General features: G+C 43.2%; 1 protein-coding gene across 1 annotated transcript in view; it reads right to left on the bottom strand.

Moving 5' to 3' along the window:
• Positions 1–8,453, bottom strand: part of Nr3c2 (nuclear receptor subfamily 3 group C member 2) — a 345,164-nt gene extending 336,711 nt beyond the window's left edge. Inside the window, exons 1-2 of the mRNA XM_021220574.2 lie at positions 8,212–8,453; positions 866–2,624 (exon numbers count right to left, since the gene is read on the bottom strand). Coding sequence (XP_021076233.1) covers positions 866–2,622 — 1,757 coding nt within the window. The 5' untranslated portion in view covers positions 2,623–2,624; positions 8,212–8,453. The remainder of the gene's footprint in view (positions 1–865; positions 2,625–8,211) is intronic.
• Positions 8,454–23,644: the final 15,191 nt, after the last annotated feature.

The following is a 23,644-nucleotide window of genomic DNA, read 5'->3' as shown; positions in this document are numbered from 1 at the left end:
TGAAACCTCTTCCTTGTTTTTCTAAACATTTCTAACACAGTCTCTACATCAAGGAAAACCAGGACATATTTTACAGTAAGCAGAGTATGTCTTCGTGCAGATCTCATAAGCTATAAATGAATCAATTCATAACTATGGTGACATATTTCATTTTCAACATTAAAAAAGTAAGATTGTCCACTAAGTGCTTTTAGATGGCTAAGTCTGTAAAGATCTTCACAGTTAAGGAAATACTTTATTTGAACAGGAAACCACAACTTTCATCTAGTTAGCCTTACTCTCCCACCCCCACCAACGAGGCTTTCCTTGAACATAGTGCATAGTGGGAGAAGGAAGAGTGTAGGTAACAGGTTTGTGGTTCTGTTCTATTTCTCACAACCGTTGAAGTAGTTACTAAAGAATTTAACATAAAAAGGAGACTAAGGCCATGAGGAAGTAATTCAATACAGTCTCTGTGAAACAGCAAACAGAAAAGGGGGGAATGAACACTAGCCTGCTAACATAAATATAGGAACTGATAGTACAAAATAAACAATTTCCAAGCACCTAAAAGAGACAACAGGGAGATGCCTATGTGTGTGTTTCTTCAAAGTCAACACAAACATCTTCTAGAAGATCTTAAGAATATTCTGTTCCTCTACTTCAAAAATAGTGCTATATCAATAATCCAAGGAAGAGCACAAAATGACCATCCTTAAACAAAAATTAAACAGCGATACCTTGAAATGTGTCTCAATTTCTTCATCACAAAGATAAAGACAGGCTATACCAGTTTACAAAACCATGATATTCAGAGATGGGCGGGGCAGGGGGGCAGTAAGAGAGGGGATAGGAGAGAAAGGATTTACAAAACAAATCAACTTACCTTGACACGTTTTCTGGAATGTACTCTAGGACCGGATACCCATCACTTCTCCTAGATGACAGGTCACCGTGCGGTTTCCATGACTCCACTAATGTATTGACAGGTGGAAAGGAACTCAAGTGTTGGAAAGATTGGTCTCTAGGTGACCGTGATAAAGATATTGTACCTTGAGCACCAATCCGGTAGTGAAAGGACTGTCCACCTGAATTCACACCAATGATGGCAGATGATGGGATGCTGGTTTCAGGATAATAGCTCCCATCATCTGGTTCTTGCTTAATCCCCCCTGGGAATGCACTGCCTTCACAGCTACCATCAAAGCCGGGCACAGGTGGTCCTAAGATTCCTGATAGGGAATAATAGTCTTTGTCATCCATAAAAGAAAAGTACGAGCCATCCATGAATGGAAATGGGTTGACTGTGGGGTTCCCTTTAAAAGAGGCGCCTGAACACGAGTGCTTGCTTGACTCTTGCTTTATTGGTACAGAGAACGGAGAACTGGGGTTAATTTTGTTGTTTCCTCCTAGGCAGGAACTGCTGAAAGCCCCATCTGGTTCTGGTTTTATGTACTGGACAATGTTGAGCTGACCAGTCACACCATTGGAAATGGCCTTCTCGACTTCCTCTGTCTTAGGGAAAGGAACATCGTGAGCACCTTTCTCGTGGGTGTCTGGACTGGGAACCATATCCTGGATGGTTCCGGCTCCAGCCGAAGCGCCTGAAGTGCTATAGCTGAAGGCATTGCTGATGGGGCTGCCGATGGACCCCACTGTGCTGGCTGTCGGGCTGGAGAGTGTAGATCTATTGTTGGTGTTGGAAGGGCTGGAAACAGAGCACCTTGAATTGTTATGATTTGCCGGGCTGGACACAGAGGAGCGCAGAGGGACATTGTTTGGACTGGAGACTGGAGATTTTACACTGCAGTGACTTGGAGGGCTGGAAATTGGGGATTTCATGCTGCTTAATGGACTTGAAAGAGGAGAGCCCACGTTGCTCGCATGTGCGGGGCTGTGTGACCGTGAGCCTCTATTTTCAACACTGGGGGAGCATGTCAGTGAGGTTCCTTGAGTGACGGGACTGTGCACTGAGAAACTGCCAAAGCTTGCTGTGGAAGAGGACATGGAGTTGATGCCTGCGGGGCTGCATACTGAAGACGGCATGTTCAGCGGGCTGCAAACAGAGGGGCTCTTCTCATGACAGATGATTGGGCTCTTAACGATGGCACGCATGGCCCCGCCATTCATGGAGGCCCCAGAGTCAGGCATGAATGACCTCAAAGGCCTGCTTATAGCACTCAGTGTGGAGGACCTGTGACCATTCTCTTTGTAAAACTTCACCAACTGCTCCATGTTTTGATAAATCTTTGCTGGGCTCAGGCTTCCTTGTTGGTTTTGCTGATCGTAGGTATACTCGGTATCTCTCACAGAATCCATGTATAAACCCATGGACTCAGCCACCGTGGCTGAAAGTTCCTTGGATTCCAGCTCAGTTTTGATATCTGATGGCAAAATCCCAGACCGACTATTGTCTTGCTGAAGACAAGGGAGTAATTCGTGTTTTTCTTTGCTGCTTCCTTGAGTACTGTTGTTCGGAGTAGCACCGGAAACGCAGCTGACGTTGACAATCTCCATGTAGCTGTTCTCATTGGTCCTCTCTGCAGGTCCAAGAGAAGAACGCTCCAAGGTCTGAGACACTTGACTCCAGCGCCTTTCCATATCTAGGCCTTCAGGGAGACTGTGGTAGCCTTTGGTTTCCATAGCTAACAAACAGATTTACATTCAATTGTTAGAGTCAATAACAACAGTATTATGCTAAGGCAGTCTAAAATTGTATCTATTGAGCTACAATTTATATTCAACTTAAGATAAACAGTATCTTTAGTTGCATTAAAATATACCTTCTTGGGTACTGATGTAATATATCACCCAAACAGAATATCACTTCTAACTTCTTTAGAAGCCAGAAGAACCAAGTGCAATTTTGCCTCTCAATAAAACTCACTATAATAGAGCCTCCACAGTTTGTAAAGAACATTTACAAATGGTTACATTCTTGAATATAATGTTCAATATAATCCTAAGGATTGATATGGTAGTATGAGGGGAATATGGGTGACTAGACAAAGCCAAAAGCATGGTGACAAAACAATAACAATAACAAAAAACAAGAAAAAAATAGATGGATGGATGGATAGATAGATAGATAGATAGATAGATAGATAGATAGACAGACAGATAGATAAAACTAACTTGGGCAGCCTTTTCTTGGGCTCCACTTCTATGCAAGAGTGCTTTCACCCATAATAGAGCTCTGTTATACACAAAAACAAAACAAATTAACAACCAACTTTATGATCCAAAGTCTTGGGAAACTTTGGATCATATGAAAGCTGCCTTCCACATGACCAAATACATGGCCTTATTATAAATGATATGAAAATGCAATTAAAGTTGTGTTTCCAAATATGTGCTTCCCAAAGGAACAGTCATAGGAAGTCACTGAACAACTGTTTCTGAAAATGTTAGACCTTCTTAATTTTATATATTTTAATATATACATATAATTTCTTATATTAATGATGCCGATTTAATTAGTGTAGTGTCACTTCTGTAAAGTATGAGTATATATAAACGGACTTGGAGGATGGATCAAAGCTATTGCTAGACAGGCCAGCAGCATTTGGCTCTTTCTTGTCAGGAAACAATTTTAATAAGCTCCCTGGCCTAGCAAAACCTCTGTTCGAGTCCTCCAACATTTTACTCTCAACCATGAATGGAGGAAGCTGATGAAGGGCCCCCTGATCATTTAAACATTTACTCAGAAATATGTCCTCAGAACTTGCTACAAACCCCCTAAAACCAATAAGACAACAAGTAAAAAAAAAAAAAGAAAGAAAGAAAGAAAACAAACAAACAAACAAAACCAAAATAACAACCAAAAAACACCAGCCAGGCCTAATTTCCATTTTCAAGGAGCCCATGGAAATGCTGTCAATATACATTCATTTCCATCTGCTCTAATCGATAAATTTAGCTCATGAACAGATTACAATAGACTATGTACACATAATTATTATATGCTATATAATTCAGCACACTATTACAAGCCTTTCTGATATATTATTTAACCTTACAAACCAACCTATATACAAAAGCAAAAATCTGTGAAGAACCAATGTAAGCGAGAGACTGCTGCACTGGCCACACAGCTATGTGCAAGAGCTGGAATTTGACCTCAGCTCTCTCTGTTTACCAGCGTTTCTCAACCTGGGTCTTAAGGACACGTGCAGGCAGATAATTTTGTTTATTGAGATGGCTGCCCTATGCACTGGAATATGTTAAGTAGGATCTCTGTCTCCTACCTTGAGATGCTGAGATGCTGAGAGTACCACCCTAAAAAAAAAAAAAAAAAAAAAAAGTCTGCAGATTACCAAATGTCCCTAGGGACCAAAATCATCCCTGGACAAGTGCTCTAAAGAAAACAGACCACTGTAAACAAAATATATTTGACAAAAAATTAATTCAGCCCAGAAAATCTTATCTGTACATCTTAGTATTAAAAATCCCATCTGCATATATTTTCAAATCTACATGTCCTGCCAAGTTTATAGTTCTTCATATATAAAGCCTACTTCAGGCCTTCCATCCTTTCTCTGCTTTACCTCCAGCCCCTTCTCCCCAACCCTGTACTTATTTAAAAAAAATAAAAAGCAACTAGGAAGTCCTTTACTACAGAATTTAAATTAACATAATGAAATAATTGGTACTACACATCACAAACCTCTATAATGAAATGTAAGGCACAAATTGCCAGAGTATCACAATTGCCCCTGACTTCTCTGTATTCTACAGTAGATTTTAAATTATGAGTAGTTAGAAACTATCAGTTTTACCACTGAGTCCCAGATGGACAGTAAAATGCAAATAAAATGTTTAACTATTATACTATAATCAATACTCAATTTATGAACCTTAAAACCTACCAATTATGTAGTATGCTTTCACTTAAAGAACATTATTCTATTAATTCTTAATCAAAAATCAATTTCTAAAAAGTAGAAAATAAATCAGATCACAAAAATTGAGGTAGTAATTTCAGCCAAAAAAAGTAAATATGGACAAAAACCAGTAAAAGTCGAAACACACACATGCACCCACACACGCGCGCACGCACATACATGAACTAGGACCCAAATCATTGCTAATAATGAACAGTTTTTACTCCTCTGAAGACTCATTTAGTCAGAGCAATAAATTTGGAAATACAGAGACTATTATTACATGCTGCTTGTCTGTACAGAGGCTACCCTGTCCTCTCCATTCCCAAGATTGATGTATACAGCTAAGATATATGTGTTTCCGTTCAAATCCATTAACCTTCACAAGAACTATGTGTGTGCTCAGAAGAGAACTCGTGCATATGCATCCTACTCTACATCACCAAACTCACGTGCCTCTCCTGTACCATGAGCTCCCTAAAGGCCTTCAGGGGAACTGGGCCCTTTGTTTCCTCTTTAGAAGGCTTCCACAGGAACCTCCTCCAACTCTCACAGCTGTAGCCTTCAACCTCCCCTCCATCCTAAGCGATCCTGTCTGCCCTGAGTCTGGAGGGGATCCTCAACTAGACCCTTCTCCAGAACTTCACCAGCCCAGCTGTCTTCTGGGATAGGTGAGCCCTGCTTTTTATGAGGTCTCACAATGAAAATCTGGATTTCAAAATCCCGGGAAGATTTTAAAATGGAGAAAGTCGTGTGCTTTTAATCCAGCACCCCCTAAAATAATTTATCTCTGTACATGTTGTTGTTGAGATGACCTACTAATATCCCGAGGGGCTCTTGTCACTATTGTCTAAACGAGCCATATGCCAGGTCTATAAACCTCCTTAAAGCTCACAGTAGAACCCTTCCTGGAGGCAGCGGGCACCAGCCACAGTTTCTCTACGGGCAAGCAGCTTATCAGCCAGCCGATCTCAACTTCTCAAGTCCTGGTTCTCCAAACCATGGACTCTCAGAACATTCTCCTAAAGGCAACTGTATTTCACAGAGTTATCGACAGGAATATGGTGAAACATTTGCTGGACGCTTTGCTAGAATCTAAATTGGCTTTGTTCAAGGTATAGTCACCTGTCTCCTCACCTACCTCTCAAAGGAAACCAACCCAAAAGGGTGGGCAACAACTGGCACCTGAACAATTTCCCTGTAAACACTGTTTTTAAGATCAGAGGCTTTTAAAATAGGATTACTGAAATATTTTTATGGTGAGTTCTCCTCGGTTATTATTTTAGTTTTTTTTTTTATAAATAAATGAGTTAGGTTAGAAAATTATTTCCTGTGTTGTCCAGGAAACTGGGGTTGGCATTTTAGAATTGACATAATGACCATGGCTTTGAAGGGTAGTTCAGACAACCTGAACTTACCAATGAATACTAAAAATACAGCTTGATGAGTATGATCCTCATAAAACTTTATCCTGAGGGTAAAGGGAAAGGCTTTTGTTATCTAAGTATAAAATAAAGCAGGGAGTTCCATGAATATCTAGCTTAGGGAAAGACAGGCCTCCAAGCTTCCCAGGAAACACTGTATCAGAGACGCTTGCGCCATTGGGAACCTTTATTTTCATGCAAAAGAAACACAAAAATATCCACATAGATAAAAGAAAGCACCAACAGGCTTTACATGTGTGTGTGCATATACACATGCACGTGCTCATGATTACATGTATGTGTGCAAAGGACTCACTAATATCCTGAGGGGCACTTGCCACTATTGTCCTAAATGAGCCATATGCTAGGTCTACAAATCTCTCTAAAGGTCAGAAATATATATATATATATATATATCCTTAAATACTATTATATATTATATATAATATATTTCCTTAAATACCATTAGCACAAAGGAAACACAGTTTAAAACTTTGTTTCATAGTCTGTTAAATTGCCCTATTCCATAAGAAAGTAGTTTCTTTTTTTCCCCAGGAATTATCAAAGATTCTTGGGAATTTGTATCTTTTCTGAAAACTTTCACTTTTAATTCTACCCAAAACATATCTGCTTCTTGACGGCATCTTCCCCCTTCCCCTTCTCCCCAGTTACATTACTGTCCTGGAGTGGTACAGTAGAGACCCAGCCTTGAGGGCTGCTTTAGGAGGTAGATAATGTCAGGAAGCTAGTTTTAGTAGCTCTGCTCTTCAGTTACCTTCCCCTCTTATAGATGAAGGATAAACCTGCCAAGGTCACCTAAGAGAGTGGGAGAACCAGTTAGAGCCAAGCACACATGAGTTCTGCTCACTGGCTTGACCCAATGAGCCGCATCATCTCTCTCTCTCTCTCTCTCTCTCTCTCTCTCTCTCTCTCTCTCTCTCTCTCTCTCCCTTTAAGGAAAAAGCTTTCCATAAAAGAAAAAGCTTTGCTTTAGCTTTAGTCGCTCCCCTCCTAAACTTCCGAAAGTATTTCATGACACACATGGTAGGTAGCATGCCATGATGTCAAACGTGGAATTAAAACTCCAAGGGAGGACTACACAGATGGAGAATGCTGTTACCATTACTATGTAAGTATCGCCAATAACAGTACCTACAGAGTGAGGACCCGCGATGTTAAGATGCAGCTTGGTGCCTATAAAACTCAGCGGCTTTAATAACTCTTCTGCTAGCAAAAGTTTTCCGAACTATGGTATAATAAATAAATAAAGCAGATGGTATGATGAAGCATTATGATTTAGACCTCGTCTTTTAAAAATTCAGCAGGAAAAGCGATGTATCTAAAACCCATCTGGAAAAGGATGCCACCCAAAGTAGCTTCGTCCCTTGTCTGTCCCTGTCCTAAGAATCCCCTAGAGTTTCCCCAAATATAAAGGAAGAGGGAACGCAAGATTTTCCAGACCTCGTTCATACAAGATCTATGGTGATCTAGCTCCTTCAACTGCCCTTATCGGCTACACCTCCCACTCAGACTGGGGAGCTTCCGCAATTGATAGATGAAAGAAACATTATTCAAACGTCCTTTAAAATTTGCAAGAGCAAAACGATCTGAAATTCATTTGGGGGGAAAGGGGAGGGTGGTAGATCGCCCACTGCCAAAGGCGGTTAAAAGCCGCTCTTTAGAGGGCATTTATCCAAAGTGGCCAAACTTTCCCAAAATAGTCCTCAGCCAGCCGGGGGGCGGGGGTTGGGGGTGGGGGGAGGGTGTGGGGTATGAAAAACCAAAACAAAACAACAAGCACACAGAACCATACTGACTGTGCCTCCGGATTACGCAGCGGCTTCTCCCTGCAAAGTGCAAGCCACCCTTGCCACGGTCGCACACTGGGCTGGACCAGAGACGCCCCACTGCGCACCCCTACACACCTGCCTTGGCCAGGGTCGTCTTCTCGCCGTCTACCTGTTGCAGCGCTTGCCACCTCCACGACACCCCTGCTGCGGAGCCCCCCTACATCCAACCACATCCAGGCCAGCGAGTGCCGCTCTCCCTGCAGCGGGAGAGCCAGAGACGGCAGCGCCGGCGCCCAGGTGACTTGCACAGGCTTTCTCTGAGCAGCCTGAAGTTGGCTCTCTTCTCCCGGGCCCAATGACACCCGGGGTGCGCAGGAGCTGAGGGGAGGGGTCAGGGGCAGGGCCAGGGCGGGCCAAGAGGAGGGGGCGGGCGAAAGTCCCGAGGTGGGGGGAGTGGAAAGCCGGCCCTTTTAAACCGGGTCACATGTCCAGAAAGTTCAGGTCTCTGTCCCGCCCGCCGGAGCCATTTCCATTGGCCAAGGGGGAAGCAAGGCTCCACGCTGTGCGGGCCAGGCGCGCTTCTCATTGGGCAACAGGGGCTGTCAGTCACCAGGCGGGCGACATGACTGATACAAAGTTGCTGCGACACAGCCTGGACTCTGCAGCTTCCTTAAAGCCGCAGAGGCGGCAAGATCTCCTGGTTCCCAGAGGTGGGCCGAACCGGGCACCCCTGCACACGCTACCCTTTAGCCCACTCTGCTCCTTCGCCCCAAACTTCTCACCTACACAACTGTCGCCCCCCCCCCCACTCCCCGGCGACCACAGCAATCTGGAGAGAAGGGGAAAGCATGGTGACACTAGAGCAGTCTAGATGGTGAGCCCTCGCTCTCTCCACCTGCAGCGCCAGGTGAGCCGCAGCGGCGCACACCCGGCGCCTCCCACAGGGTCCTCAGGCCTAGGACGCTCGGGTGGGCGTCCCCGGGACCCCTGAAGCTCTGCTCCCGGCCCTCTCCGGTTCTCAGAGTTACCTTCCCGCCGAGCAGCCTTAATCTCGGCGGTCGGAGAACCATAGGATCTCGTTCCCACTCGATTTCAGTTTCCCCGTTTTAACCACGCAGGAAAAGCGGGTGCTTTCAGTGCAGCCAAACCCCTTTAAACACAGCCTTCCTTTCACCCCACCCCCGGCCAAAAAAAAAAAAAAAAAGTGCCAGGGTCAAGAGCTGAGGCGCCTGATAATTTTGTTACTGTACTTATACTACTTTAGTACTGGATTTTTCCACTAGTTCAATATGCAAGAAAGCTTACTATCGAGGATATTCACTTTATAATGTGTGAAAGGGGTGCACATAATTGGGGCAGGTATACTGGAGGAGGGGAGACACTAAAACTATTTTTTAAGGATCGTTTGTCTCCGCGAAGAAATTTCTACTCCTTTCCTTCGCCCAACCCTGATTTCCCTCCCGCCCACCCAATCACTGCACTTGCTAAGCCGAAAGATGGACTCCTTAACTTTAATTTCTAAGGACTTTTAGCCTGGTTTGAGGCTCGTCTTTGGACTCCCCTGCTGGCTGGGAGTCAGCACCAGTGACATACACACCTAAATCTAGCCCCCTGGCCCTTGGCGACGACCCGCAGGCCGCCGGCGGCAGCTGTGCAGCTTCGGGCTCACCCAGGACGGCATCTTGTGCCCAAAGGCCCCTCCTTTCACAGTTAGTTAAGCCTCAGGATCCCGGATCCCATGCCCAAGGAGACTGGAACTCTCAGTCACTCCAGCAGGACACTCCCCAGAGGCAAAAGAAACTGCAGCGGAGCCGGCAAGCTGGTTGGGAGCCCAACAGTCCCTGGCGTAGAACTGGCCCTGGAGCCCCTACACACATGAATCCCCTGCCGAGTGTCCCAACTTTCCCGGGAGGGTAGCTGTCACGGGCGCTGGGAGAGCACTCGCAGCATGGATCACGCCCGGGGCCGCGCGCGGGTGGCGAGCTGGAGCTAGGGGAGTTCCGGACCCGGCGGCCCGGGCTCGCCAAGCAGCAGTGGCTGCAGTTCAGCCAGTGTGGGTATTCATTATTAAAGAAATGGACCCGGATCTTTTTACTAAGTTTTTACCTCCTTTAGGGAGAGCTGGTTTTGCCCTGGATCGAAGCTCCCTGCAAAATCTAGGTTAGAACAGCGCGGAGCAGCCTCCGCGCGCTCGCCAGCCTCCCAGCACCCTTGTCCCGGGCCAGCCTGGCGGGCACCTGGTCTACTGCCGGCAGCCCACCTCCTTGAGCCGACCCGCTTCCCCTGCCCTCTGCACTGGCCTGACACCCCGGGGCCTCCCTTGCGCTTCCCGACCCCCTCCCACCACTGTCGGTGCAAAGTGACAGTCGCTGCACTCACCTTTTCTAGGACATGGTAGGGAGGCTGGGGCGGGGGAGGGGGCCAGCGAGACTCCCGCCGCCTCCGCTGCTGCTGCCGCCAACAGCAAGTCCAATACCGGCTGATCGGCAATCAGGATGGAGAGGATAGCAATCCTGGCAGTCGCCCTACTGACGGTGGGTACAGTAATAGAGCAACTGTGCAGATACCCTCTTGGAGGCGGCAAGCCGGCGAGCTGGCGGCACTAAATCGCGCCGAGGGGGCTGCGAGCACCCGCCGGTCCCCAGCAGTGGCGGCCGGGCTTGGGGCCGGCGGGTCTCCGGGGCTGCTGGTTCGCCCCGCAGTGACTGTGGAGGTCCCGGGAGCCCGCCAGTCCAGCGGTAAGCTCCCGCGCCCGCAGCGGGGAAGCGGGGCTCTCCGCGCCCCCTCCCAGGGCTGGGGTGGCCGGTGACAACCCAGGCAACAGAGCGTCCTGAGTGTGTGTGTGTGTGTGTGTGTGTGTGTGTGTGTGTGTGTTGTGGGGGCAGCCGCAGGGGGAGCCCTCGGCTCCGTGGCCCCCTCCTCGGTCACACCCTCACTAGCAGTATGAGGCTGTCCAGCGGTCCTGCCACCCGCTGGTGGGAGACAGGGGTGCTGGTGGCGGTCGTCGGAACCCCAGCCACAGACAGCAAGAAGGCCGAGGGAAAATGGAACCCCAGTGCACGCACCCTGTATGCTTCTCTTCGCCGGTCCCCAAAGTCCGCCCTGACCTGGCGTCTGGCCTCAGGTGCAGGTGCCACCGGATAGGGAACGAAGGGCTGGAAGACCAAGAGCGGGCCAGGAAGGAAAAGTTTCTTTCCTGCTCCTTCACTGCCCACCCAGTGAGACAGCTCTTGGGTCGCTGCCCTACCCCCACCGTGGGGGGGGGGACCAGGCGGGCCGGGGTGTCTGCGCACCAGGGCGCGTGGGAAGCGACCGCTAGCGACCCCGCGCTTCCATAGCGGCCGCCCGGAGCGCTGCGGGCCCAGAAAGGGGAGAGCGGCTGCAACCCTCCCCCGTCGCGCGCCCCCGCGCCGCCCCGCGCGCCCCCGCGCCCTCGCGCCCGCCCCGGCAGACACCTACGCAGACGCGAAAGTGAAAGGCGGGCTCCCTGGCCGGGCGGCGCGGCGCGCGGGCACGCGGCGGTGGGAGGAAGACTGAGCCTGAGCTGCGATCCCGGGGTTCACTTGTCCCCCGCGTCCTTCTCACTCTCCAGCCCTTGCCAAATCCTAGCCTCTCACCCCAAGGCACTCAGGTCACCCCAGCCCAGTGAATGTATGTGCGCGCGCCCGTTTTCACGCTCACTCGCTGGTGTGCGAGATATTCTCTGCTCAAGACTCTTCCAATGCACCGTTACACACGCCCCTAGTTGGAAGTCTGCTGGGCGGGGAAGACTGGTGTCACTAGTAGTACACGCTCACCTGCTTGCTTGCTTTTTTAGGAATGAGTTAAATAAATCCGGGAATTGACCTCACAACCCTCTTTTCTGGTATGACACTCTTTCCACGGGTTTCTAAGCCTCTCTTTCTCCTCCCTCTTCCCAATTCCTTCCTATACAGTGGTGAAAGTTGCTGGTCGCCATTCAAAACGGAACTGTCCTGTTAAAATAATCCCTGCCTTTCTCTAACCCTATCCCCACAGTCCCACATCAGCTTAGCTGCTTCACCACCCACAGCGTTGACACTTTTCAGTTCTTTGGTGGCTCAACATGGCTTTTTGACATAGGGCAAAACAGTTTTTCTTCTTCTGCTTTTTATTTGTAAAAATGTCTTCTAGGTTAACTTTTGTGAAGGTATGTCTTAGGTGAGATCAAAATTTTTTTTATATAATTTATAAGAAAATTTAACCTTATATTCAGCTAACTTTAAAAAGGACAATTTAGAAATATACTGATGTTGGCAGACTGACTGGAAATGCCTAAAAAAAAAAAAAGATGGATTGATAGTGATGGACTGTTTAAATATATATATATATATATATATATATATATATATATATATATATGGCATGTGTATGTAGTATAATAATGGAAGAATCAAATTGCCAGTACAAAAGAGTTTTCTCCAACTTCCTTGTATGTTTGAAATTTTTTTCATAGTAAAACATTAGATGAAGAAGAGCCACAATTTATTGTAACTGAGATAATGTGAGATAATGTAAATTCCTTTTCTGAGATTGACATCTTAGGCTTGGATGACTACCTTCCCATTTACAGAGTAAATTTAACACAAGAATTCTTTCCCCACAGGTTACCACTACGTTAATCAATGCTTTTAAATATAGACAATATGATAAAAGTATGGTATAAAATGGAGTTATTATAACTGCAGCATTTTAGAAATTTAGGAGATTTCCCTCCTATGTTTTTACTTAACCATGTTACAAATTTTTATCTGCTCCACCTTTAGGGTTGTTTGATATTAACATCTAAGATTTAATACATATATGTATATTCTTTTGAAACCCTTCTGGGCCAGGATAGAGGGGCCATGTATATCAGTTTCTTTTATTCCTGGGGAGAGATTTAGAAGATCTTGCAATTACCCATAGGCAAAGTTTTAGGTTTTTTTCTATTTTTAAATCCTTATCTGAGTATTAGGTTTCCCTTGCATAATTTTGCTTTGCAGGCATTCTGAGAAGACAGCAGCTCAGTGCAACACCTCCTTGTGAAGGACGGTGGGAAGGTGGTATGGCTTTTATAGGACTAGCCCACCAGTGCCCTATCTGAGGGACCCCCATGAGAAGGAGAGAACACTTGGCAGAGTCATTTACAAGCCCACTGGGCGGGCACGAGTTCTATCAGCTGCAGCATGTGTCTAGTAATGCTGCTGCTTTGGAAAAGGTATCTTCTAACTAGCTTTGTTCTTAACAACCCTTTAGATGAGCATATTTGTTCTTTGCAAAAGGATGAGAATTTCAATTGCTTTTGAAATAGAGATTAAAAATTAAGACATGGACAATCACAGAGAACTATCACTGTCTTCTATATAGTTGCCAAATGTCCGAGGCCTCAAGCAGCTGCAGACATCTCTCTCCCTTTAGATGATGAGAGCGCATTCACAACTGAACCTGAGGACACCTCCCTCCCCCATCCCATTAGTGTCAAACTCCCTGAGGTTTGCCACAGTAAAGTGCACGACTCAGCTTTTGCAATTTACATGTGTGACATCACATCCTCTATTATGTAACTTCAGAAACAAAGCCTAATATCTAAGTTTGTGTTGGAAAAAAAAAATCCTTCCTTGCTCTGTTTTGACTTGAACAGAGCCACCTCTCAATTCCCTGTTTCCAACCCCATTTCTTCAACAGCTGAAAATGAATGATCAGGATTTATAAACTGTAAAAGTCTCTCTCACCCCATATAGAACATATCTTTCTTCTTATATCTTTCTTTGATGACAAGAAAGTTTAAGCACATATAGTTTATTTGTATTAAATAGTTTCTTTTAAAGATAAAGGCTAAAGCATTTAGTTATAATTAACTTTGTTAACAAGCCTAGCCATGCTAGGGTTATTTATTTATTTATTCATTGTTTGTTTGTTTGTTTAAGCTTTCTCCCTCCCCTGTATCTTACCAGCTGTTGCAAAGAATTGAGGAAGACAGGGAGAACTAGAGAGAGATGGGGGCGGCGTCAGAGAGAGAAGATGAATAGGACAATGATATCAGATCCAGCTTCTTTGTTTATTGCAAAACACACATGTTACAGTTTATAAACACTGCAAGCAAGGAAGAAATTGCAGACTGGAAGATAAATTCAGAACATATTAGAGATTTTGCTGATATCCAAAATTGCCCAAACTCAATTTTCTACACTATTTGGAATATTTGCTTCAGCTTTCATTATTCACTAATTTGAATAATTAATGTGGGATTTGTTTACAGATTGATTTATCTGTCTACCTTTATTCCATTTTCAGGCAGTTAAAATGGAAAATTGACAAACTTCCTCCATTTCTATGGCCAGATTTTGAGATGGGAACACCAAACAGCACACACATCTGATTAGTATGCCGTATTATTAGAAGCAAATCAGATTGCATTTGGCTCACACTGAGGTTCTAAATTTAGGAATAATGTACAGTAGTTTAAAGGGGGAGGAACTTAGAACAGTATAGTTTAATAAAAATAAGGATATTTTCATTTTCTCCTCTTTTTTCATATATTCTTGGTGCAGTGGAGAAAATGTATCACCTTTAAATAACTGTGCTAATCTTACATAAATAACTGCAAGGTTGTGTGCTCATTAGAAAACCAGGCAGTTTTGTGGTATAATGCTCAGTATAAGAGCGTGTGCACTCACATGCACGCATACACACACATGCACATGTACATGCACACACATGCACATATATATGCACATACACGGATGTGCACTCAAATATGCACATAAAAACACATGCACATAGATATATACCCATAGGCAAGCACTACATACATATACACTACACACACACATACACACACACTATACATATCACATACACATACCATATACACACATACCATAGATACTACGCAGTCTCACACACACACACACACACACACACACACACACCCCGAAACACATCGGGCAAGAGTGTGAAGCCTGTCTCTGTCTCTGAGGTGAAACCCTGTTTAGAATCTCTCACCAGGCCGGCACAGGAGCAGTTCCCTCTTCAGTAGTCAGTGATATATTTTTAGCAGCATTTTAACAGCTGTCAGTAACAACTAAGACATTTTGATCAACAATCTTTTTTTATTCTACCAAAGATGACTGCAAAAACAGTGCTTCAATATTTAACTGTTTAGCCATTAACAGGAAATAATGTCTTATGATAGGAAATGCTACAAACACATAGAGACAGGTGTAAGGTAACTGCAGAAAATGAGGGCTAATAGATTTTTTTTTTCCACTTTGAGTCTTCTGAGGCCAGTATACGCATAATAAAGGTAGCCATTCCTGAAGGTGTGGTCCATGTCAGAAAGAGAAACAGCATAATAGAACGGTGCTAGATTCTTGTCACACATTGTACCGTGTTTGCAAATGGGTGGAGCCTAGTTATGTGGGCAGAGAACTTGAATAGAATCTTTCCCCAACAGAGTTTAGAAAGGGAAGTTATCATATGTCAGATATATGACCCTGCAAACAGCAGACAGAAAACGTAAGACACTTTGTGACAGATGTCATCATTATCCGTAAAGACAATCATGGCAATCTGTGTATCTGTGTAACTGTGTGTATGTGGTACAGGGATAACGTGTTACAGGGAATGTATTACAGAGCAAATGAACCAAATCTCCCATGTGTGCCATGTGCAGCTTCCCCAAACTGAGTGATTTTGGTTACAGGAGAAATAGAGGTAATTGTATTTTCCTTCATAAGCCTTTGGAGTCATCTTACTTAGAGGTCATCTGCTCAGGTCAAGTGCTTAATCACAGTTGTGAGTTTCTCCCAAAGAAAGTAGCTCAGTGTTTCAACTTCATTTAGGTGGCAGGGTGGAGAAGCTATGTAGTCTTACATCAAATAGCATTTTTTCTTGCATGACTTTGTTCACTAATCCTGTTGGGGTTTCATTACTTCTTTTAATAGGCAGTATTTTAAATTATATTACAGATTTGTTTCTCTTTTTTTTCAATTTTTATTATTTTATTTATTCGCATTCCTGTCATTGCTCCCCCTCTTTGTCCCTCCTCCCACAATCCCTCATCCCATTCCTCCTCCCCCCTGCCTCCAAAAGGGTGCTCTCCCTTCAACAAGCCTTCACCTTCCCTGGGGCCTCAAGTCTCTCAAGGATTAAATGCATTTTCTCTCACTAAGGCCTGACCAGGCAGACCTCTGATACATTTGTGCTAGGGGCCTAGGACTGGCCCATGTATGCTCCTGGTTTGTGACACAGTCTCTGGGAGTTCCCTGGAGAGACTGCTGGTCTTCCTATGGGGTCACTCTCCCCTTCATCTTCTTCAATCTTTCACCTAATTCAACCATAGGGGTCACTGACTTCAGTCCAATGGTTGGGTGTATCTGCACCTGTCTCAGTCAGCTGCTGCTAGAGCCTCTCAGGGGACAGCCATGCCAGGCTCCCATCTGTAAGCACACAGTAGCATCAGTAACAGTGTCAGGCCTTGACGCCCTCCCATGAGATGGATCCCATGTAGGGCTGGTCATTAGTCTGCCTTCTCTTCAGCCTTTTCTCCATTTTTGTCCCTGCAGTTCCTTTAGACAGGAACAGTTCTCAATCAGAAGTTTTAACTGTGGGTTAGTAACCTAGCCCTTCTACTGAGGCCCTGACTGGAAGCTTGAGTTCCCTCTTCTCGCCTCCTGGTTGTCTTGTACTTTCTAGAGGATTCCCCACCCACCTACCCTACCCCTAAGATGCTTATCTCCATTCATTCACTTGGCCCACTGGGCTTCTCTCCTGCCCCCCATACCTGATCCTGTTTCTCCCTTTCGCCCCCTCCCCTCTCCCAATCAGGCCTCTTGTGATCATTTCCTTCCCTTTTCTAAGTGGAATGGAAACATCCTCACTTGGGCCTTTCTACTTTTTACACTTCTTAGAGTATGTGGGCTGTATCCTAGGTATTTTGAACTTTTTGGCTATCTACTAATCAGTGGTACATATCTTTTGGTTCAGAGTTACCACACTTAGGATGATATTTTCTAGTTCCACCCATTTGCCAGCAAAATTCATGAGCCATTGGTATTCTGTTCAGGAAGTTTCCCCTTGTGCCAATGAGTTCAAAGTTCTTTCCCACTTTCTCTTCTATTAGATTCAGTGCATCTGATTTTATGCTGAGGTCCCCAATCTATTTGGACTTGAGCTTTGTACAGACTGCAATTAGACCAGCACCATTTATTGAAGATGCTTTCTTTTTTTCACTGTATATTTTTGGCTTCTTTGTCAAACATCAAGTATTCATAGGTATGTGGGTTTACTTCTGTGTCTTCAGCTCTATTCCACTGATTGACCTATCTGTTTCTGTAACGATACCATGCATTGTTGTTGTTGTTGTTTTGATTTTTATTTTATTTTATTTTATTTTATTTTATTTTATTTTATTTTATTTTATTTTATTTTATTTTATTTTATTTTTACCACTATTCCTTTTCAGTACAGCTTGAGGTCAGAGAAAGTGATTCCCCTGGAAGTTTTTTCATTGTTGAGAATTGTTTGGCTATCATGGGTTATTTGTTTTTCCATATGAAGTTGATGATTGCTCTTTTCATGTCTGTGAAGAAATGAGTTGGAATTTTGATGGGGATTGCATTGAATCTGTAGATTGCTTTTTGGTAAGATGGTCATTGTCACTACGTTAATCTTACCAATCAATGATCCATCTTCTGAGGTCTTTGATTTCTTTTTTTCAGGGATTTGTAGTTCTTGTTGTATAGATCTTTCACTTGCTTGGGAAAAGGTACACCAAGATATTTTATACTATTTGTAGCTATTTGTGAAGGGTGTTGTTTCCCTAATTACTTTCTCAGCCTGTTTATCATTTGTGTAAAGGAAGGCTACTGACTTAATTACTTCCCCTTTACTGAAGTTGTTTTTTCAGCTGTATGAGTTTTCTTGTGGAATTTTGGGGGTGCTTTTATATATAGTATCGTATCATCTGCAAATAGTGATACTTTGACTTCTTCCTTTCCAATTTGTTTCCTTGATTTCCTTTTGTTGTCTAATTGCTCTGGCTAGAACGTTGAGTACTATATTAAAGAGAGTGGGCAACCTTGTCTTGTCCTGGATTTTAGTGGAATTGTTTCTAGCTTCTCCCCATTTAATTTGATGTTGGCTGTTGGTTTGCTATATATTGCTTTTTACTTTTTTGTCAAAGGCTTTTTCAGCATCTAATGAGATGATCATGTGGCTTTTTCCCTTGAGTTTGTTTATATAGTGCTTTGCCTTGATGGATGTTCGTATACTGCATCATCTCAGTATCTCTGGGATGAAGCCTACTTGATTATGGTGAATGATGGTTTTGATGTGTGCTTGGATTCAGTTTGCAAGAATTTTATAGAGTATTTTTGCATCGATATTCATGAGTGAGACTGACCTGAAGTTCTCTTTCTTTTTTGGGTCTGTGTGTGGTTAGGTATCTGTGCCTTTACAGCATGGATTAGGTGGTGCTCCTTCTGCTTCTATTTTGTGGAATAGTTTGAGGAGTATTGGTATTAGCTCTTCTTTGAAGGTCTGGCAGAGTTCTGCACTAAACCCATCTGGCCCTGGGCTTTTTTTGATTCGGAGGTTTTTGATGACTATTTCTGTTTCCTCATGGGTTATGGGACTGTTTAGATAGTTTACATGGTCTTGATTTAACTTTGGTACATGGTATCTGTCTGGAAAACCATCCATTTCATCTACACTTTTCCAGTTTTGTAGAATATAGGCTCCTGTAGTGGGTTGTGATGATTTTTTGAAATTCCTCAGTTTCTGTTGTTATCTCTCCCTTTTCATTTCTGACTTTGTTAATTTGAATACGGTCTCTATGCCCTTTAGTTAGTTTGGCTAAAGGTTTATCTATCTTGTTGATTTTCTTAAAGAACCAGATCTTGGTTTTGTTGATTCTTTGTTATTGTTCACTTTGTTTCTACCTGGTTGATTTCAGCTCTGTGTTTGATTATTTCCTGCCCTCTATTCCTCTTGGGTGTATTTGCTTCTTTCTGTTCTAGAGCTTTCAGGTGTGCTGTTAAGTTACTTGTATTAGATCTATCAATTTTCTTTATGAGAGGACTTAGTGGTATGAATTTTCCTCTTAACACTGCTTTCATTGTATCCCATAAGTTTGAGCATGATGTGTCTTTATTTTCGTTGAGTTCTATAAAGTCCCTGATTTCTTTCTTTATTTCTTCCCTGACAAAGTTATCATTGAGCAGAGAGTTGCTTAATTTCCATGAGTATGTGGGCTTTCTGTTGTTTTTGTTGTTATTGAAGTCTAGCCTTAGTGTGTGGTGATCTGAAAGAATGCATGGGATTATTTCAATCTTCTTGTATCTGTTAAGGCTTGTTTTATGTCTGATTATATCATCAATTTTGGAGAAGGTTCCATGAGGTACTGAGATTATGTAGTCTCTTATTTTGTGGTGAAACGTTCTGTAGATATCTGTTTAAACTATTTGGTTCATAACTTCTATTAGTTTCATGTGTCTCTGCTGAATTTCTGTTTCAATGACCTGTCCATTGGTGAGAATGGGGTGTTGAAGTCTCCCACTATTATTGGGTAGTGTTCAATGTGTGTTTTGAGCTTTAGTAACATTTCTTCTCCAAATGTGGGTGCCCTTGCATTTGGGGCATATGTGTTCAGAATTGAGACTTTCTCTTGGTGGAATTTTCCTTTAATGAATATGAAGTGTTCTTCCTCATCTCATTTGATAACTTTTGGTTGAAAGTCTATTTTATCAGATCTTGGAATGGCAACTCCAGCATGTTTCTTGGGATCATTTGCTTGGAAGATGTTTTTCCAGGCTTTAACTCAGAGGTAGTGTCTGTCTTTGTTACTGATGTGTGTTTCTTGTATGCAGCAAAATGCTGGATCCTGTTTACATATTTTGTTTTTTAGCTTGTGTCTTTTTATTGGGAGTTGAGTCCCTTGATGTTGAGAGATATTGAAGACAGATTATTGTTAGGATCTGTTGTTTTAGTTGCTGGAGGTGGTATTATGCATGTATGATTCTCTTCTTTTGGCTTTGTTGTCAAGTGTTTGATTTCTTCTATTTTCTTGGATGTAGTTACTCTCGTATTGGAGATTTGTTCCAGTATCCTCTATTGGGCTGGATTAGTAGAAAGATATTGTTTAAATTTGGTTTTGTCATGGACTGGCTTGGTTTCTCTATCTATGGTAATTGGGTGTTTGGCTGGCATTTGTGTTCTCTTAGGGTCTGGAAGACATCTGTGGAGGATCTTCAGGCTTTTAGAGTTTCTGTTGAGAAGTCTAGTGGAATTCTGACAGGTCTGCCTTTATATGTTACTTGGCCTTTTCCTTTACAGCTTTTAATATCCTCCATTTTTTTCTGTGCATTTAGTGTTTTGATTATTATGTGACAAGAGAATTTTTTTTCTAGTCCAATCTATTTGGTGTTCTGTAGGCTTCTTTTACATTTATGGCCATCTCCTTCTTTAGGTTAGGGAAGTTTTCTTCTATATCTTTGTTGAAGTTGTTTTCTGGCCCTTTGAGCTGGGATTCTTCACCCTCTTCTATTCCCATTATTCTTAGGTTTCATCTTTTTTATTGTGTCTTGAACTTTCTGGATATTTTGGGTTAGGAGCTTTTTACACTTTGCATTTTCTTTGACTGATGTGTCAATATTTTCTATATCGTCTATACTTGAGATTCTCTCTTCTGTCTCTTGTATTCTATTGGTGATGCTTGCATCTGTAGCTCCTGATTGCTTTCATCTCCAGGGTTGCCTTCCTTTGTGTTTTCTTTATTGTTTCTATTTCCATTTTTAGTTCTTGGACAGTTTTGTTCAATTCCTCCACCTGCTTTATTGTATTTTCCTATATTTCTTTAAGGGATTTATTTGTTTCCTCTTTAAGTGCTTCTACCTTTTTTACCTGTGTTTTCCTTTATTTTTTTTTTAAGGGAGTTCTTTGTATCCTCCTTAAAGGTCTCTCTATCATCTTCATGAAATGAGATTTAAGTCATTATCTTGCTTTTCAGGCTTATTGGGGTATCCAAGACTTGTTGTGGTTCTGTTGCTTATATCCTGCACTTCCCTCTGGTCATCTGGTGTTAACTGACCTGGGTGTCTCTGACTAGAGCTGATCTCCTTGGAGGCAGGCAGTGCTGTCTTTGGTTAGGGTAGGCCTCTTGTGTCTCTCCTTAGAGCAGGCCTCCCATGTCCCTGGTTACTGGGGATCTCATGGGAGGCAGGCAGGCTTTGGCGTCTGAGAGGGTACCGGCCCATTGATCTGGCCACAGTGGAGAAGTGGACTAGTAGGAAGGTGGATCCCTGCAAGATGGGTGTCAGCTTGGCTCTGTGTCTTTGGTTACTGCGGATCTCCGAGGACGCAAGCAGGCTGTGGCCTGTGTGGGTACCTGTCCACTGATCTGGCCTAGGTAAGAAGCAGGCCAGAAGAAGGGTGGGGTAGGGGAGGTGGGTTCCCTGTCAGCTGGGCTCTGTGGGTGTCCCAGCTGGAGTGGGTATTTGGATGAGATTCTCACCTGTGTCTTTGATTACTGCAGACTTACTGGGATGTACATGGACTGTAGGTAGGGGCTCAGGATTTTTTAAATGCAATTTTGTAAAACAACAACAACAACAAAAAACTGTAGATATACTTTGTACTTCTCTAACACAAACCATTTTACAGGTAGATCTCTTTAGGTGATTCTAGGTGATATCTTTAGTGTTTTTTTCAGAGTGTTATATGGTTTTATAAATATTCATGTTTAAAATGAAAACATATGAAGATTTTATGACAGATATAAATGTATATGTCTATATCATATGCCATGTTAATATTTAAATCACGATCTATCTTCAAGTACTTAGTGTTAATAATATCTTGTTCCTACTATCTTTTTAAATAAAGTAGGAATTTTAAAAGAGGCTATTTTAAAAATGTATACAGTGCTTGATTACATATATGTATGTATGTGCACCGTATATCTCTGGTACCTGTAGTGGCTAGAAGCGGGCATCTGATTCCCATGAAACTGGACTTAGACTTGTGAGCCATGTGTGGGTGTTGTGAAAGTAACCTGGGTCCTTTGCAGAACCACTAAGTGCTCACAACTGCTGAGGTGTTTATTTCTCCAGACCATTTGGTATGTTTTTGCTTTTAACTTAGCTATTTTTAATCTATTTTTAAACTGTACTTTTATTATACAGTTCAAATAATTGCTCTCTCTCTGACTGTGCATGAAGATGGGCCCATTTCTTGAGGTAGAATTTAATTGATATTTCTCCTTCAGTTTTCATTAGATTCTATTCAAATTTGATGAAACCTCTGTAGCCATAACTTCTCTCTCCTCCCCCCTCCTTTCTTTCTTAATTTAGTAAGGTATTATATTGCGGTAAAATTTACTATATGCTTGGGCCAGGGTGTGGCACTATTTGGAGGTGTGGCCTTTTTGTACCCACATCCCAGTTTCCTCGAAACCAGTCTTCCACTAGCAGCCTTCAGATAAAGATGTAGAACTCTTGGCTCTGTCTGCACCTGGATGCTGCCATGCTCCCACCTGGATGATGCTGGACAGAATCTCCGAACCTGTAACCCAGCCCCAATTAAATGTCACTCTCATGAAAGTTGCCTTGGCCATGGTGTCAGTTCACAGCAGTAAAACCCTAACACAGTCATCATTTTTTACCTTTTGTGAACAAATAGATTTGGTGGCATTAAGAATATCCACATTCTTATGAGGTCATCACCTCTCTCCCACTGCAGAATTTGTTTATTTTATAGGATAGAATGTCACTAGTTTTTAATTAATTAATGTGTAAAGGGGTCTCCTTTATTCTGGGGAGTGGCAAACTTACTGTTTACTTCTGTAATAATTGTATTCCCTTGTTAAGAATGGTATGAGATGCTGGCAATTGTTCTGTGGTTAGCCACCTTGGCAGCTTCCACAGAGGACTAGGATTCAGTTAGCAACATCCGCACCCTGGTTCCCAACTCTCAACTCCAGCTCAAGGGGATCAATGTCCTCCTTCGGTTCCTGAGGTTACAGCACTCAGATGGTGCATAGACACATATAACCAAAACACTCATACTTAAAATAAAACAACAAATCTTAAAACAAAAGAAATCAAAAAAGAATTTCATTCAAGATAGACGAATTACTAGGTTTTTAGAAAATAGAATAATTAAAGAACCTCAGCAGAAGTAACATGAAGCTACATTTCATGTGTTAATTCACTGACCTGGAGAGCTAAACTAAAAGGAAAGGAAACTCCATGTGCTACTAACCTGAAGACTCTGCAGTATTATATGCTCCACAAGGTAGAAAAGAAGCATTGTAAGGAGCTTCTGAAAAGAAGATCACATGGAAAAAAGACATTTTCTCTCCCGGTAGATGGTGGCATCCCAGAAACACTAACCACAACAGCATGATATAATTATAAATAGTATGAATGGGTTGCAAAGATGGCTATTAGTGCATAGTCATGAAAACTGAACGTTCTCTCTCCGTACGATGGCATGGGGTCTCCGTCTCTCTGTAGGATGGCATGGGGTCTCTCTCCGTATGATGGCATGGGGTCTCTCTCCGTACGAT

Source organism: Mus pahari, chromosome 20 (genome assembly GCF_900095145.1).
Source record: "Mus pahari chromosome 20, PAHARI_EIJ_v1.1, whole genome shotgun sequence".
Classification (NCBI taxonomy): Eukaryota; Metazoa; Chordata; class Mammalia; order Rodentia; family Muridae; genus Mus; species Mus pahari.
The sequence above is the reverse complement of the archived record's forward strand: the minus strand, read 5'-3'. Positions and strand labels throughout refer to the sequence as shown.